Genomic DNA, 17207 nt, shown 5'->3' on the forward strand with positions numbered 1-17207 from the left:
CTTCAATTTGTTACAGTGTGCCTTCATTTTGGCAAACAACAGTAATGGACATAACAAGGAAATTAGAAAAACGACTTTTGATTAAGTTTTTCTACGCTATTATTTGTAGTATCTGCTATTGTAATAGCAAAAACAAATAAAACTTTTGATGAACTTTCCCAGAAAAATAGTTTTATACGTATAGATATAAAAAAACATGTGTTCGCCTGCCTGGACACAGAAAATTTACTGTTTCGGCGAAATACCCAGAGACAATTTAAATTTTAATTAAAATGCTTATTTTTCTTCGAAATCTTTTGTTTTTATTTGAAATTTAACTTGTCTCTATCAAAATTACAAATCTAGAGTCACTTTCAGCTTCGTTGTTAACGAAGTGTTGAATGACGCGCCTGGAGCGGCTTAGTTCAAACAATCATTGCAAATGTTGTGTAGGGATAGAGACATGGGATTTTTGTATTTATTTAGCATTATTATTTTTTACTTCTTAGTTTAAAAGTTATTACGTTTTCTTTACAATAAGTAATTGAAAAAAAAATCTATAATTTTTTAAAAAATAATTTACCTACCTACTCGTTTCCCATCTAATGAGCTTAATTTCGAAATCGCTTCCCTCCGGCGTTTTTGTAACTACTTCACAATCGTTCACCACCACGAGTCCACGACCACCATTTTGTAGCTGTCTATAAAAATGTGCAAAATTTCAATATGATACTGGTAACACAGTTACAAGTGGCGTTGGCATGTCATTCGTTCCTACTTGTCAAAGCTGTCAAAATCAAAACGTTCGTTCGTTCAGTTTTCGGCTTGCTTTGCCTTTTTGTTCATGGTGTCCTAATTTTTGTACACAAATAAAATTGTGTGAAAGATTAATTTAAATTAGATTTCGTTGCATTTCTTCTCTAATTGTTATTGGAAGTTGTGATCTACCTTACTGTATGAAGTAACAGGTACAGTTTCTTTCATTGTTTTGAGAAAATTGGCCGTTGTAAAGCCACCACGCCCTACTCGGCTGTTGATAGGCGCGGCCATCGCCGAAGCCAGTGCTTTGACTTGATTTTTTTCTTCTGCAGGTTGAATTTGAGAATGTCGGCATATGAACCTCAAACTTACTTTACAGGGAATGGTACATACAAAGCTATAAACCCGATTGTGTCAAAAGTGGGCGATTTCACTCCGTTTTACATCGCCATAGCTATTTGTTCAGTTATATTGGGGTTGATTCTCATCCTGAACATTGTTTGCTGCTGCTCGAGGTACTCGGAATATTGGTTGGACAGACACACAGGTTTGTTTATTTCAATCACTAGCCTTTTTTGTTAAAATTTTCTCTTGGTTCTTCTACCTCTCTAATAATTAAACTTTTACAATTCAATCTAATTAGAAATTGCGTAAATTTCACTTCTTATCTTGTTTTTTTTATAAATTATAACACTTTTCAGGAAACCGTTGGATTGTGTCCATCTGGTCAGCAACCCCTCACAAGCAGCCACCTCTCGACTTCACAGAGCTCGAGGGTCAACATAATCAAGTGCAATACGTCCATCAATTCCACGGGGAAGAGTACCACGACTTACACAAACACGAATCAGAGTTTGTGCCATCCGTGTCCCAACAACCCTTGACATCTCAGTTGTCATATTTAGAACTGCACAAGAGAGAGAGTGACATTTAAAAAGTCTGAAAATGGCGTTCCTTATGATGTACCCCGCTGTAGCAGTCCTTTCGTTATTTGTTCTGATGGTGATCATCTTGATACTGCGCTTCGGGGCGCGCTGGTGCAAGCTCCGCCACACCACCTTCTCTGATCAAGAGTACTGGAACGATGATGAGGCGTATGAACAGAAAGTGTCATACGCTTGATCAGTCATGTTTATTGTGCTCTTTATCATAATCAAAATTGATAAACAAAACTTGACACCTTAAAAATATTTCTGTAATAGATACTTAAATGTCTTTTAGTTTCTGTGTTGTATGCTATACTATACTATGTACATTACTAATTACTGCTAAAGCGAATTCCTATGATATTGTATTCCTTCCTTTTCTGCAATGCTAAGTCCATAACTAGTACCAGTCCACAACACACATTGTTGTGTTGTTTGAGTACATAACATAGCATAATTAAGTATGTAATGGCTCATTCTTGGAGCACAGTAAATTTTCATTTATAAAGGTGTAAAGACATCTTAACAATATTTGGTATTAGTTTTTGCCATATTGTCCATTGCACCCTTTAAATATTTTAAAATGTTTCATGTATGTAACATGTATGAAGGCAAGTTTTGTTTATTAATTTTTTTAAAGTTTTACACAAGGTGTTACTCTTATCTCTCTCTTATGTTTTACTTATTCTTTTAATTATTCCGTCCAAGTTAGGTCTGACTAGTGTTAAGATTTTAAATGACAGATTTATACTATACAAATAAGATTTTAATGAGAATGACAAGATAAAATGATTCATAAATTTTAAGAAAATCTATTAATTATTTTCATGTAATGTATTTTAGATATAGATAGTGAATATCTGTATGTATCAATGTGCATTTATACTAATATAAGAATGCGTGCACACCAAAATAAACCAGCACAATATAAATGTGTGGAAAACAAAAATATTAAAAGTGCAATTACAAAAAATAGGGATCCATTTAGAAGTCCCTTTCGCCGTTTGTTGGAAACTACTGTTACGATTTTGATGCGGTTTATGAGTAACTAGCTAATAGGGACTTCTCGAATTTAAGAAAATGACCTGTATACTCGTAATTAAACCCTCGCGTAACTTGTGCAACTGGCGAGTTTAAATAAAACGCAGTTATTCCCGCGCCCTGCATTATCAATGCTCGCTCGTAAATGTATTCTTACGAGATGACTTAATTTATTTCAGTAAGAATATTTATTTGCGAAAATTCTCAAGTGTATTACATTTCTTTTGCCATGCATTTATACTTATCTTTTTGTCATGTAAGATAACAATAAATGAAATTGAAAAATTGAGTGTTTTTATTCACTTCAAAGTCATTTTGTTATGTAATTCCACCAAAACAATCCAAAATGACGATGTTACGTAAATACAATATTCGTCATCGTGCTAAGCACGAGATGACGGACGTTGGGGCAGAAAAGTTTCAAGTGGCGACCACGGGCCGGAAGACGTAGCGGGCAGGCCCCCCACTAATGGACCAACGATCTGGTGAAGGTCGCGGGATGAGCCTGGACCTGGATGTTATGGAAATCCTTGGGAGAGGCCTTTGTCAAGCAGTGGACTTTGGCTGAAACGTTCTACTTCTATTACTGGTGTCTGGTTGTTCGGTCTGTTGCTGGTTCTGTTCGATTTTTACGAGTTTAAACGTCCTATAGTAGGCCTACATCGATATGCCAAGATAAAAATATAACGAATATAATACAAATCATTAGCAAGTGGACTTATTAAGGACAGGTTCCGCACCATTTGTTAGAAGAGAAGAGTTGTGAGGTCGGAGACCTAGAAGGGCTTTAGAAGAATAATTAAAATAAAATTATTGCTATTTTATTATTTTATCACTTGCCGTAATGCCTTTTAGGCAAACCTTTCCGGAACTCAAACTTGTTTTTTTAATTCACCACTCCCGTAAGAACCCTAGTTTGCCGCCAAATTCAAATGTGACTACACTAGACTAGGGTCTGTACCACTATTTGAAACCATACAATACCTATTAGGAGACATTATTTTTTTATATTTAGCTCCCTCACTCACCCTACAGTCACTAAAAGAGTAAAAGAGAAATCTATATTATTTTATCTGAATCGACTCTGTCTAGATGTCAGCTAGATAGTCGATTAAATTAAACTCAATGTCTCGATTAATTAGTACGATTTGGGGGAGTGGTCCGATCGCCGACGATGAACGAGAAACGAGTAGAACTAGAAACTACACTCGGCATCAAATAAATCGCACCTCCCGCGACAAGCACTTATCAAAAGTATGCATCCCCACTTTCCACCAACATTGGTTCCATTTGAAAGCCTAGTACTAAACTTTATTTCATTAAAGGAAAGGTTTTTACCCCAAAAATGTGTCTTTACAAGGATCCAGAGTCACTTCTTCAAAAAATAGGTAGTTACGCTATATATAGTCATTTTTTATGACTATAAAACTGTTTTAGATGACCCACGCTGAACTGTCCCACCAAACTCAATGACAGGGATTCCAGTATTTTGGAACTATACTGGACTGTCCTGTCGATGACATTGACAGTGGGGCGCCACCGTCAATACCGGATCGCTGGTTCAGATTTTTGCCATGTTGGAAACCATATAGTTGAACAATGGTAGCGCCCCCCTGTCATTGAGTTTGGTGGGACAGTTCAGCGTGGGTCATCTATATTTTGGAACTATAAGTTGGGATTAATCGCTACCATCTGTTAAAGAGGACACGTGAGATCTTTATTTGGTTTTATAACCATAAAAAATGGTCTAATTGATCCCAGAGGTGAGCCCAAAGTGAGGTCTATTTTCAAGTCACATTTATGGTAGGTAATAGGTATATGTTAATCATTTATTTAGAAATCAAATGTATTTTTCTTTAAGGATATTTATTGGGCTTTCAAATAACACCAATATTGTTGGGGTACCATGATTGTATCAGAAGAAAATCTTTAAAGTTCGCGTCGCGGAAGGTGCGGTTTATTTGATGTTGAGTGTATAAACGAGTTGGCGATCAGCGGGAACCGAGTGTATAGTTTCGATAGTTTTATCGTCGGGCTATAAGCGAGTGTGCGAGTGCGACGAGCGATTACTCGCGCCACTCGCCGCGGTCGCTCAGTCCTCTGCAAACCTCAATGATCAAGCGAGCGAGCATCGCTGAGCGAGTTTAGTTATGAAAGCTCGTCTACTAGTAAAACGAGTCGTCGCCGGCAGTGAGAACAGTCAGAGATTAACTATTTGTAAATGCATCTCTTTTGTTCACACGGAATGGTATCTTTCGTACGTTTCTTGAGCGAGAAAATAGCCGATAGTTAGTCGTTTACTCGCCGGCGGTGGGGCCACTACGTGGAGTATCATGATATAGACCGCAGACTTGCCATGCAGATGCGCCAGTGGGTACTAATCTGCGGGCCTTGTGTCACCCCCTGATGCTTGGCACCCGGGGCGGACCGCCCCCACCGCCCTCCCCTTACGCCGCTACTGGCAAAACGTGGCAGGTTGTATGTATTGTCGAAAAGGCCTTAGCTCCGGCGTTTTTTGTATGGAGTTACATCGCTCCGTGAACGGATCCAATGTTTGATTCAATCATAAAGTGCCACTTGTGTAGAACTGTAGATCTACAGAACCACTACTGCAATCTATCTACACTGTATACTTCTCGGATTGGGAGGGGTCTCATATTCTGAATTCAATAATTGTCACATCAGTGTATGTGTTCGCATCAACTTGCTATATTCTGCTCCTTGGATAAAATATTCAATCAAAGAATCACTAAAACTCGTTTAATTTTTCTAAAAAAATCGACTAATCAACTTGTATTCGATTCTGTTTTTTAAACTGGCAAGGATATGTTTTATTATGGCAACTCTAGATTTTATTATTATTTAAAAAAAAAAAAAAAAAAAATATTATCTGTGCACTGAGATTCCACTCAACTCCATCAAGTTCACTCACTTCGCTATTTATCTCCGAGAACCGGGGGAAAATAATATTATTTTTTTGACAAATATATTAATTTTATACCGATTAATAATATTTAACGATTCGTAAAGTTTACATTCGTATTACTCATGTAGATTAGTGATAATTACAGTAATTTATGCGCTATCGAAAATGTCAAATGTTCCCGTAATTTGTGAATGGCCGTGTTTTTCGTATGTCAATAAAAAGTGTTTTGCCGTTCTATTACATTGAACTACGATGTTGCTGCGAAAGAATGCGATGATGGACACGATCCAATGGAGAAAATGGTTTCTTTTGTTTATAATCACTCTGTGTCGAACGCTGGATTCAATCAATGGTGAGTGTTTTTCGTCACCCGCGAACACGCTAATCTATTATTTTGGCTGTTTACAGTTATTGTGAAATAAAGCTAGACCTAGCCGGAGGCTATCAGAATAGAGGCCACCGTGTTTCATGATCAGTTCATGCTGTATTGGTAGAATTTGTATTCTTATCTAAAACTTTGGTTGTCTTTCAAACTTCTACCCTCCCAACTTTTCAACTTTATTTATGCTGATTTTAATATATTGGAATACATTCTTAGTTGATACGCAATTAGAGTATTTTATAAATATTGGTAGATCTATGATTAAAACATTTGATAAGTTAAATTTTGATAATATAAAAAGTTTCTTGGTTAGATAAACAACACATACAACAAGTAGGTATGTAGGCACTAAAAGTATTGTTGGAAGTTCAAAACAAGTAATGACTCATTTAATTGTTTACATATAAGTTAATATTTAATGTGGTAAATAAATGTCGGTAATTCTTTTATTAAAATTAAACTTATCATTATTGTTAAAATTCTATTTCTACAAATTTTATACAATCAGAAGTTGGAACAAATTGCAATATTACTTTTTATTGCTTTTTACTTTGTTTACTTCATGCAATTGAAAATTGCAGAAAATTGGTTTTATGCATATCACTGAAGATAATTTGTGTTAATGAATCTTACGACACAAACAAAACAATCTCATTGTCCCTAAAATGACAAAAATTAATATACAAACTCAATAAAGCATTGAATCTTCTAAGAAAATATAGAATAACAATGATCTGATTTGAATAAGAATAACATAATTATGTCATAATAATTATGTTAAAGAACATTATTTGCTATTGTCTTAAAATATGCAATGCTCTTATCTGGCCATTAGCTTGCAGCCGAATAGTAACTCATTATTATGCTAAGTTGTTGCATTCTTTTGTAGAACTATCTTTTACTTTATCTCTTTCCTGATAAACTCAATGTAATTACCACTTAGGGCATGATTACACTTCCTGGCCACCAAATCTTATAGGGTTTCAAATTCATTGATGATAATAATTTGTGTGATTATTATCATCAATGAATTTTTAATTATTAATTTGTATGAATTTATTATAATGATAAGACTAGGCTGTGCATCAGGATTAAAAAAAAAAAAAACTTGATAGTAAGCCTAAGTATTATGATTATTGACACTGTTTGTTTGGTTTGTGACAGCACTAAAATGCTACTGCAACAGCGAGACATGCCCGAACAATACATGCGAGACAGACGGCTACTGCTATGCTTCCACCAGCCTCGAGAATGGTGTCCAGAAGTTCACTTTCCAGTGAGTATACAGCTTATCACATACAACTGTATTGAAATTTATTCATTGAGTAATTTCTTTTAAAATCAAGAATATAATAGGTATTCAATTTTTCCAAATTTTTTGCAAAAATTTTGTAAGCTTGTTCCAAACTAGTGGTACATATTTGGTTTAGTAAAAACGATTGGCAAACTCATTTCAACTCAATTGAATGAACTAACTCCAGAGCATATCTTAACCAATTTTCATGGGATTGTGGTCTTTAGCTGTTTGAATGCCAAAGAGGCCTTCCCTCCCGATAGAGTGTTACTATGCCAAAGTCCAGCATATTGCTGTCAAAACGATCGGTGCAATTCCGACGACATTTACCGAGACAAGCTGGCCAAGGCGCCGCGCGCCGCGACCACCGGTAAGGCGTGCCTCCTTGACTGCAGATTTGAGTTTGTTTGATGTCCTATTAGACTCATAATTGCATCATTTCCTACAAGTTTTGTTTTGAGATGCCAATAACAATATCGCTTCTGAGTTAGTTTTGAATATGTACTACTAAGCGGCAAGTTACGTCGAGATATTTAGTATGTTTGAATGATGTGCGATAACATAAGTTTCGAGTGTGCGTTGGTTTCGCTTTAACCTACTAAACATATACATGGTGGTTCCAATCGTGGCGCAGCTGTATCGACCGCGTATTATTGATACCGCCCGAGCACCCCTTCCGTTGCTCGACGCCGAAGACGAGAAATGAGTCGGTTGCGATCGAATGTTGCAAAAGCGACATGTGCAACAAGGGGCTGCGTCTGGAGCTTCAGCCTCTGCCGCCAGGTAGGCGTGGACGACTCCTCTCCGCACCAAGTTCTGCGCGACCGCTTGGTGTTAGCTCACAAATGCATGGCTAGTTTTTTTTCCTTTTGTTCTAATCCGACTAAGTTCTTCCTTAGACCGGCACTGATCACCTGCAGAAGCTAGTAAACAGCAACTTTAGTCACTAAGAACTCTATGCTAGCATAATAGAAATGTAGAAAATGTAAAAATAAATCAAAGATATCAACAGTAACTCAGGACAGATTCAGTTTTGTGATTTCAATGGCGGTGGTGGGTGGTTGACTGTTCGACTTGTTCACCACCGCTCATCACCCGCAGTTGAACTCGGGGGTAGCAGCGGTGTGTAGCAGATCACTAATGTGTCGGTTTGAACGTAGATGTTGGGACCGGAACCCCAGTTGGTTCCCCCCCGGGGACATGCCCATTTGGTGCCGCAAGGACGAACACCCCGATATCTCGTGCTGTGGCTCGGACTTCTGTAACCGATACTTGATGGCGCCAGCAGGTACGGGAGTATGCTTGTGCTGTCCTGTCCATTGTCTTGTCGAGTCCCATCTCGCAATCACGGTGTTCTAACCTCGAGCTCGGTCAATGCCATTGCAATGAGGACAATTAAACACACTGGTGTTGCATGTGACGGACCTCTTACACATAGTATTCCCTTTTTTGATTGCGTAACTTTCGCCGTAAGATAGGATGAGGTTCCAGGATCTACGGTCCGATATCAAATCTATCAATTCAGTTATAATTTAGTCCGTGATGAGTGTGTAACACTTCTCTTCTCTCTACTGTGCAAGAGGTCTACGATGAAATGGAATAAAAATCGATGTATTATCAATATCACACAGAGGGTTACTTACGCCTGTTCGTGGGCAAATGAATGCAAAATAGGTTTAATGTAATGTTGCACTTGGGATTTATATTATAGGAGATAATTTCAAGGGACATTAGTCCATGGGATCGATAGGTTTAGCGGTCGTCTTGCTATGTTCAAGGTGGAGACTTTTCACATAGCGACGACTTTCCCATCGACTCCATGTAAGTGATCATGCCGGCCACTTTATTTTCTTTTGCATGGTTTTCTCACTCATTTTTATTGCATTCTTTTTAATACTATCTTTTAAAGTTAGCTAACAATTAACATAATTATCTAAAACCGTTGGTTATGGGAAAAATTAAGGAACATTAATTTGATTCTTACAAAATTACGGTTCGAATCGCCATTGTGTTTTTCGATAGCAATGGTTGACAAAAGCATGGTAAGCCTGACTAACCCGAGCACCTCACGTATAAAGGTAACACCAATATTTACTACATGATCTTGTATGTTTTTGTTTGTGCATGTTTTGTGTTTTTTTTTATTTGCATTTGAATTTTACCTTATCGTGTTTTTGTTTTTATGTTTTTAATTATTTATGTGATTTTTTGCAGCTGTGTATATTATATTAGTTTAAAGTCGGATGCGTTGTTGCTTCTCATAAAAATGTTGCATAAGATTATTGAAAGTAAGTAAAGTAAGATGATTCGCATTTCTTTTTCAACAAAATGTTAAACGAACTTAGACTGAACTGATGACTCCGTCGTATCGTGCCTACGATTGCATTGAAGCGAGGTGTCCCAGAAGGTGCCAGAAGCATCAACTCAATCGCATAAACAGCGCATCCGATTTGATAGTACTTTTGAATTCTGGTTGAAATGTTTAAAATTAGAACAGTAAAGCAAAACCTATCCATCCCCATCGTGAAAAATGCATGGAAATTGATATTTTTGCGTTAAGTGCACCTAACCTAAGTTACTAAAATGGCAATGTACCTCAAACTCTTATGAGTTACGTAATCAAACTGATTTTTCAGTTGATAGAAAAACATATTTGGCGGTTTTAATTTTTTTTTATTATGATAGTCACCTGTCAACATGAAAGTAACTTATCAAATGAAAAATCGATCTTCAATGAAATTCAAGTTATAGCCTGACCAGGAACATAAAAACCCTGGCATAGAGGCGCGTCAATTGCATTTGATAGTGCAACACTGGGTACAGTCGTACCTGTATTAAATTAATAGGCTAACTTTATGTATCAGGAGTCAGGATTATAGGCTAATTTGATATTTTCATAAATTAACAAAAAAATATTATATTATAGGTAAACTGGTTTAAATAAATTAAATGAAACCATCAATCGAGCAAGTAGGATTTTATTATTATTCATCAATAATCAAATTCTGAACTTGAATATTCAACTACAATGTCTGCTCATGAACGCTTCAAACTCGGTACTCATTTCCAAATTCCATAAAATTCGATACTTACAAAGTGACAAAAAACTTTAAAATAGGTAGTTGAAACAAACCACAGCTAATTTTCATAGTTGACTGTACTATACGATAAACATGTCAGTCAATTTGACAATCTTTGTCGGAAACATTATTCAATGAAAATATTGTCCGAACCCTTAGTATTTCTCTTCGACAAATACTTTAACACATTGTGAACCACTTTTCTTTCACGACTATAAAAAGATTTTAGCAATTTAATTCACAAAATCAATTGCGCACATTTAAAATAAAGTTTGTTTACACTTTGACAGCAATAGACTGACATGCAAGGTGACATGTAAATGAAGTTTTCAGTTACTGTTGCCATTAAAAGAAATTAGTACCATTAATTTTCCGCAACATGGCGAGGGTTTTTATGTTCCTGGTCAGGCTATACCTAGAAGAACGCGAGATCTAGTTAAAAAGTTGGTAGCGGGCACACGGAACTAACAGTGCGGTAGGAATCGGTCGGGTTGGTAACTGGTGCTGCTGATGGCAACTCGATGATTTAAATTGGTATATTGATCTGGGGCTACTGTTTAATTTGTACTGTGCCCGTGACAGGTAATCATTGGACGTGTAATCACGTTTATTCTCCATCTGTTTCGGGCACCTTTGAGGTGGTTTGGCAAACACCTAATGCTATGGTTAGATTTAAGGGGCTAATTGCCTTGTGGCATGCTGTTGATTTGTATAAGACTAGACGATTGACTTCAATCGATCCCGCTCAGTGCCGCTCACGAGTTTCGTTAGAAATAATGGGGCTTAATGTTCGAAAATTGACTGATTTAATTTGTTAAATTAATTTTAAATGCTTAAAGAACCGGATTAAAATATTGGAAATGTCTTTTCTCTACAGACGACCGTGTAATTAGATCTGTTTTTGAGTCAAAAGTGCTTAAGCCCTACGTTGAATGTTCTTAATTGGCTACTGGTTTCGCGTTTCGGCGAACGATCGCCGTAATACCTCAGTGGGAGTTTTCAATTACCTGCGCCGCCGGTACCATTTTATCAAAACAACAATCTTGGTCCGTTAAAAGATATCAATACTTTATTGGAAAATTCTAATCGTCAATTTTTTACGTTTTCTAAACGAACTAAAAATAGCTCTCGAGAAATTTAATAAAGAAGCTTGGATATGCAATACATAAAGCGATTAGTTGTTTGAAGATGGAGTATTGTTTTTCTCAATCGTCTCAAATGTTTGTCTTGGACGCGTATTTTCATTTCAAATTAATTGGTGTTAGAGTGAAACCTGATTAGCTTTCCTTTCTAAATGAAATTTGCTTTGTGTTGATATCCAATTAAAGGACTATAATTAAATAAATTTGTTTATTGTGCGCGTATATCACATTACAATCCCTATAAACGTGAAAGTAACTGTAACCTCTGTTTGTTTTCTTTAAACGTTTAACTACTGAACCGGTGTAGCTCTAATTTAGTAGAGAGATGCTTCAGAGAGCCAGCGAAAAACAATTATGATAGTTATCCTGTTTTTTCAAAGGGCTGTTCCCCTTTTGATAACGGGACTATTCCCACCTCTCTTTCCCACCACTGCAACTCCTGTGTAGCCAGGATCTACAGCTTAACCGCCAATAAAAACCCAACCAGTGAAGGTCAAGTTTGTCCCGGGGGAAAGTTAAACTGTCATTGGACCCGCAACGAAATTAATCAGAAGAACATAGGAGGAGTTCGAAGTTAATGTTCGACTTCCCTTCCCCTTTTGATAGTCTTTCTGTGACAGAGCAGGCTTGGGTAGGGTTGCCAGGTCCAAAATCACAAAAGCCGGACTTTGTGCTTCATTTGGCCGGACATTTTACCCTAAAAGCCGGACAGCAATTAGTGTCAGTTCATGAGTGAGTACTAGCTAACCAACATCCTAATTCGTGCGCTTCATATGATTCTGTGGCTCGACTTTCGCCTGGCGCGGCAATCAAATCAAAAGCCGGACAGGCCGGACTAGGTAATTTTTGGCCGGACAAGTCCCTAAAAAGCCAAACATGTCCGGCGAGAGCCGGACGCCTGGCAACCCTAGGCGTGGGCGAAGCTGCGTGCAAAGGTAGTTTAAAATGAAATACAAATTATGGATGGACGAGGCCCAAGAGGTAGCTAGGTCCCTAAGGTCCACTTGTGCATCACTATGAAGATTGACACTTCCTAAGGCCTAACCGCTTGTTAGATGCAATCTGGGCCTTTGGTCCATCTTTATTGAATCTAAGACCATCCTGCACCGATCACTTAAGTTGATAGATAGATTGTGGTTCGGATTCAGGATTAGAATAGTCAATAGAACTTTGTGACAAATTCCCATTCATGCTTAAACGTGATCGGATAACTCAAACGTAACGAAGATTTAATATTTTAGGTTCTTGTTCGACACGCAAAACGTCACTCAATGAGAGGCTTTATAACAATCGTCGTCCGTCCACACGTCGTACGTCACACCCACACACTCTTCCTTCTCTTTCACACATCTTTACGTTCCGTTTCCTACTCATATCCTACACTAATTTTATCCCCTTGCTCACATTTTATCGATTTAGGATAATAGATCATCTTATAGGAATATATTACTACATGCTATCAATTTACACCGCTCATAATCTAAGATTTAGGAATTATATTCTTCGCATAACAACGTTGGATTTTAGTCTCATACTTAGTGGATCTGTTCGTCACTTTCGTTCCTCGCAAAGAAATCCCAATTAATTTCAAAACTCTTTCTCCTTCCCTTGCTCTTAGTTCTTTATAACTAGAAACACGGGATTGGCCGTCTTCAATTCTTGACTCATAAGATATTAATAATCATAATAACTAGCAGGCGTCTGAGCTTCCCCTCCAAGCCTTAGGAGTGGGGCGGCCTGGCTAGTCTTTATCACCCTGCCTGGTCTACCGCGCAAGGGATGCGATAAGATAACGCGTGAACGAAATGCGGGAAGTCATTATGGTCGACCATCACGAGTACCCCTTCGTATCCTATCTCGATATGTTGGTGGCTAACTTTACATCATTTCCAAATCCTTATCGATAAGAGTAGGCGCACACCGTTGATTTTTAGTTGGCCGATAGTTGTGCCCGATTTTAAATTGTATGAAGAATCGGCCAAATCGAATCGGCGTAGCATGCGCACTCCCATACATGCCCATACTGATCAACTGCCCGACTAAACTATCGGCCGACGAAAAATCAACGGTGTGCGCCTACTCTAAGTTGTACCTACCGCCCCAGCACATTATTATGTTCTCTACGTACTCCATATTATTGAAATCATACGTCATTGTTATATCAGTAATCCAAGCTAAATTGTCAGAATATTTGGCTATTCCCTGCTGGCAAATTGGATAAATCCTGACCTGACAAACAAGCCTAATCAACCTACATTTGCAATATTTATGTGGGAGTCTTGTTATTGCTAAGAAGAATATACATAATGTACTGTTACTTTCAGATATTGTTATTTGGAGATAATCACTGATAGTTACGTACATAGAAACAGTTTTTGTACTCAAATATTGCTTTCTTCGTTGTTTTTATTACTTTCCCGATGTACCTACGCACCAGCACATCATTCATTGAATTTTGTTCAATTTGTTCTAATAAAATACGACTTACAAAGAAGACCTTCACAACAACACCATAACAAAAAAGTAAAAAAATATTGAACCAATCTCGATAAAAACTCGCATTGGATTCACAGCGTTTATAAAAAGTCCGTTTTGTCGCCATTGACGACAAAAAGTAATTGAATGGTAATTTTTGGAATAATTTCCAATACTTAATCCAAACATGACTAGAAAAGTAGGTAATTTTATCTCACTCATTCCGTGGAAAGCACAACATCATTCTGTCTGATTTAAGTAGAATTTCTTATTTATGCTGAGAGCCTTGAAATTATACAAGAGCCACTCGCATTAAACTATAAACAGGAAAATGTATTAGACTTCACAGTTTCGCACCATTCATTCATTACAATAAGAAGTGTTTTTTTCTTCATTTTGAATGCTTGGTCTCCCACATTCTTAAACCTACCTCGACGTTGACTCTACACTCTAGAATGAAAGTTGCTCTTGCCCTTGCCGTACTATACGTGATTGGTATAGCCTATACGATTGGCTATGGACCTCATAAGAAGGCTCAAGGTCACCCAAAGGGCAATGGAGCGGGCTATGCTCGGAGTCAGTGGCGGGGCAAGACCTAAATTTGATGTGGGCAAGACAGATTTCGCGAGGCCTTGTTCTGTGGCGAACTGAATTATAAAAAAAGTAATAATAAAAAAACAATGAACACTAACAAGTTTTTATTCATAAAAATACAAATTAGATTAATATTTAAAAAAAATATTTTTGAGGCGCGACACAGTGGATCGAAATGGCAATAAAGTGGACATAGGGATTTTTTCCGGAAAATCGAATTTTAAAAATTGCCAATCGATAGGCCTTTACTCACTCATCACGACATGTCATATCACATTTTTCTCTAAACCTGATACTTTAGCTTAAAAAAAATAATTTGTGTTTTTTTTGTATGAAACGAGACATAAAGTACTAATTTTCTCCGAAGACCTGCTAGATTGTGACTTGAAACAACCTAGGTCGGTATAACTGCTTTATTTACTAATATTCTAAGTTATTTCCAGCTGCTCCAAACCGCAACTTGGCCTGTTAAACGATTCCGAAAAAAAATTAAAATTGACTCTTCTTGTAATTCTATTTTAGTACTTTTTTTAGAAAAAGCGTCTATTACGGTACTAGAAAGTGATTTTATCGTTAGGTGACATCGTTATCTATTCTCAGAATCTGTTAAACCCTTTCTTTCCTATCAGTACATGACTTCAAAACAACAATGAAGTTACACGTACCTCGTAATTAACGTGTTTTGCGAATAAGCAGATAATGGTCAGGGGTGTGGGTAAAAAACAGATAAGGATTGTTTATTGGTCTTAAATTTAGTTAGGGCTGTGTAACGTCACCAATAAAATTCAACTTTAAATGCGGTTTTTAACATGTAATTACAATGGAAGCTATTGTGAATAATATAGATTTGTTCGTAGTGTTAAGAAATACGTTAAAACCTTTGATAGACAGTGAGGAACTTTATAATCACCTTTTGCAGAAAATGGTACATTTAACAGAAGAAAACAGTGTTAGGTTAAAAAAGTTTTGCCGGAATTTTTGTACTAATCTTAATGGACGACGGACAAACAGTCATCTATGTCTTCCCCAATTTTTAAGAAGAAACAGTGATTGGCTTGAATCTCCAATTAACTGGGTCTGACGCGCTCACAATGTATGAAAATGTTTGTTTTTGAATGTTTCCCGCTAGGGGCGCTGTACAATCCGTCATACATTTAATGTTATTTTTTGACGCGCTCAATGTAAACTCACACTAGGCCCTCAGATCTTTTTAATGTATGTATAGTAGCTGCGTTTATTTCTTCAGGAGAATAAGACTCACTTATACGCGCCACACAGCTTTATTTCTGTTTCGGAGTTAATTTATGTAACGGTTTCCTCGGGATAAAGGAAGTAGTCGAAGCATGTAGTGTAGAAGTGGCACGTTTTCTTTAATTGCATTTATATTTGACTAACACCAATATTGTTGGGGCACCATGATTGTGTCAGAAGAAAATCTCTAAAGTTCGCGTCGTGGAAGGTGCGATTTATTTGATGTTGAGTGTAGTTGCCAGACCCAGTTAATTGGAGATTCAAGCCAATGACTGTTTCTTCTTAAAATTTGGGGAAGAGATAGATGACTGTTTGTCCATCTTCCATTAAGATTAGTACAAAAATTCCGGAAAAACTTTTTTAACTTAACACTGTTTTCTTCTGTTAAATGTACCATTTTCTGCAAAAGGTGATTATAAAGTTCCTCACTGTCTATCAAAGGTTTTAACGTATTTCTTAAGACTACGAACAAATCTATATTATTCACAATAGCTTCCATTGTAATTACATGTTAAAAAGCGCATTTAAAGTTGAATTTTATTGGTGACGTTACACAGCCCGAACTAAATTTAAGACAAATAAACAATCCTTATCTGTTTTTTACCGACACCCCTGACCATTATCCGCTTATTCTCAAAACACGTTAATTACGAGGTATGTGTAACTTCATTGTTGTTTTGAAGTCATGTGCTGATAGGAAAGAAAGGGTTTAACAGATTCTGAGAATAGATAACAATGTCACCTAACGATAAAATCACTTTCTAGTACCGTAATAGACTAAAAAGTACTAAAATAGAATTACAAGAAGAGTCAATTTTAAATTTTTTTCGGAATCGTTTAACAGGCCAAGTTGCGGTTTGGAGCAGCTGGAAATAGCTTAGAATATTATTAGTAAATAATGCAGTTATACCGACCTAGGTTGTTTCAAGTCACGATCTAGCAGGTCTTTGGAGAAAATTAGTACTTTATGTCTCGTTCCATACAAAAAAAACACAAATTATTTTTTTTAAGCTAAAGTATCAGGTTTAGAGAAAAATGTGATATGACATGTCGTGATGAGTGAGCAAAGGCCTATCGATTGGAAATTTTTAAAATTCGATTTTCCGGAAAAAATCCCTATGTCCACTTTATTGCCATTTCGATCCACTGTGCGCGAGGCCCCTTGTACCGCGAGGCCGTAGGCGGTGGCCCACGTCGCCCACGCCTTACGCCGCCTCTGCTCGGAGTTTCCCTGCGTAATCGAATCAGAAATGAGGAGATCCGCAGGAGAACCAAAGTGACCGACATAGCTCGCAGAATCGCTAATATCAAGTGGCAATGGGCGGGGCACGTAGCTCGTAGAGACGATCGCCGTTGGG

At 37.2% G+C, this 17207-nt stretch overlaps 2 protein-coding genes across 2 annotated transcripts in view; both read left to right on the forward strand.

Moving 5' to 3' along the window:
• The first annotated feature begins 1597 nt into the window (after nucleotides 1–1597).
• On the forward strand, nucleotides 1598–1953 carry LOC135086905 (uncharacterized). The gene has a single exon (XM_063981725.1). The coding sequence runs from the start codon at nucleotides 1684–1686 to the stop codon at nucleotides 1858–1860; it is 177 nt and encodes a 58-aa protein (XP_063837795.1). The 5' UTR covers nucleotides 1598–1683; the 3' UTR covers nucleotides 1861–1953.
• A 3655-nt stretch (nucleotides 1954–5608) lies between these two features.
• Nucleotides 5609–17207, forward strand: part of LOC135086975 (TGF-beta receptor type-1) — a 53016-nt gene continuing 41417 nt past the window's right edge. Inside the window, exons 1-3 of the mRNA XM_063981829.1 lie at nucleotides 5609–5983; nucleotides 7178–7289; nucleotides 7942–8090. Of these exons, the coding sequence (XP_063837899.1) occupies nucleotides 5884–5983; nucleotides 7178–7289; nucleotides 7942–8090 (361 nt within the window). The 5' untranslated portion in view covers nucleotides 5609–5883. The remainder of the gene's footprint in view (nucleotides 5984–7177; nucleotides 7290–7941; nucleotides 8091–17207) is intronic.

The sequence above is a fragment of the Ostrinia nubilalis genome, chromosome Z (assembly GCF_963855985.1).
Source record: "Ostrinia nubilalis chromosome Z, ilOstNubi1.1, whole genome shotgun sequence".
NCBI classification, from domain to species: domain Eukaryota; kingdom Metazoa; phylum Arthropoda; class Insecta; order Lepidoptera; family Crambidae; genus Ostrinia; species Ostrinia nubilalis.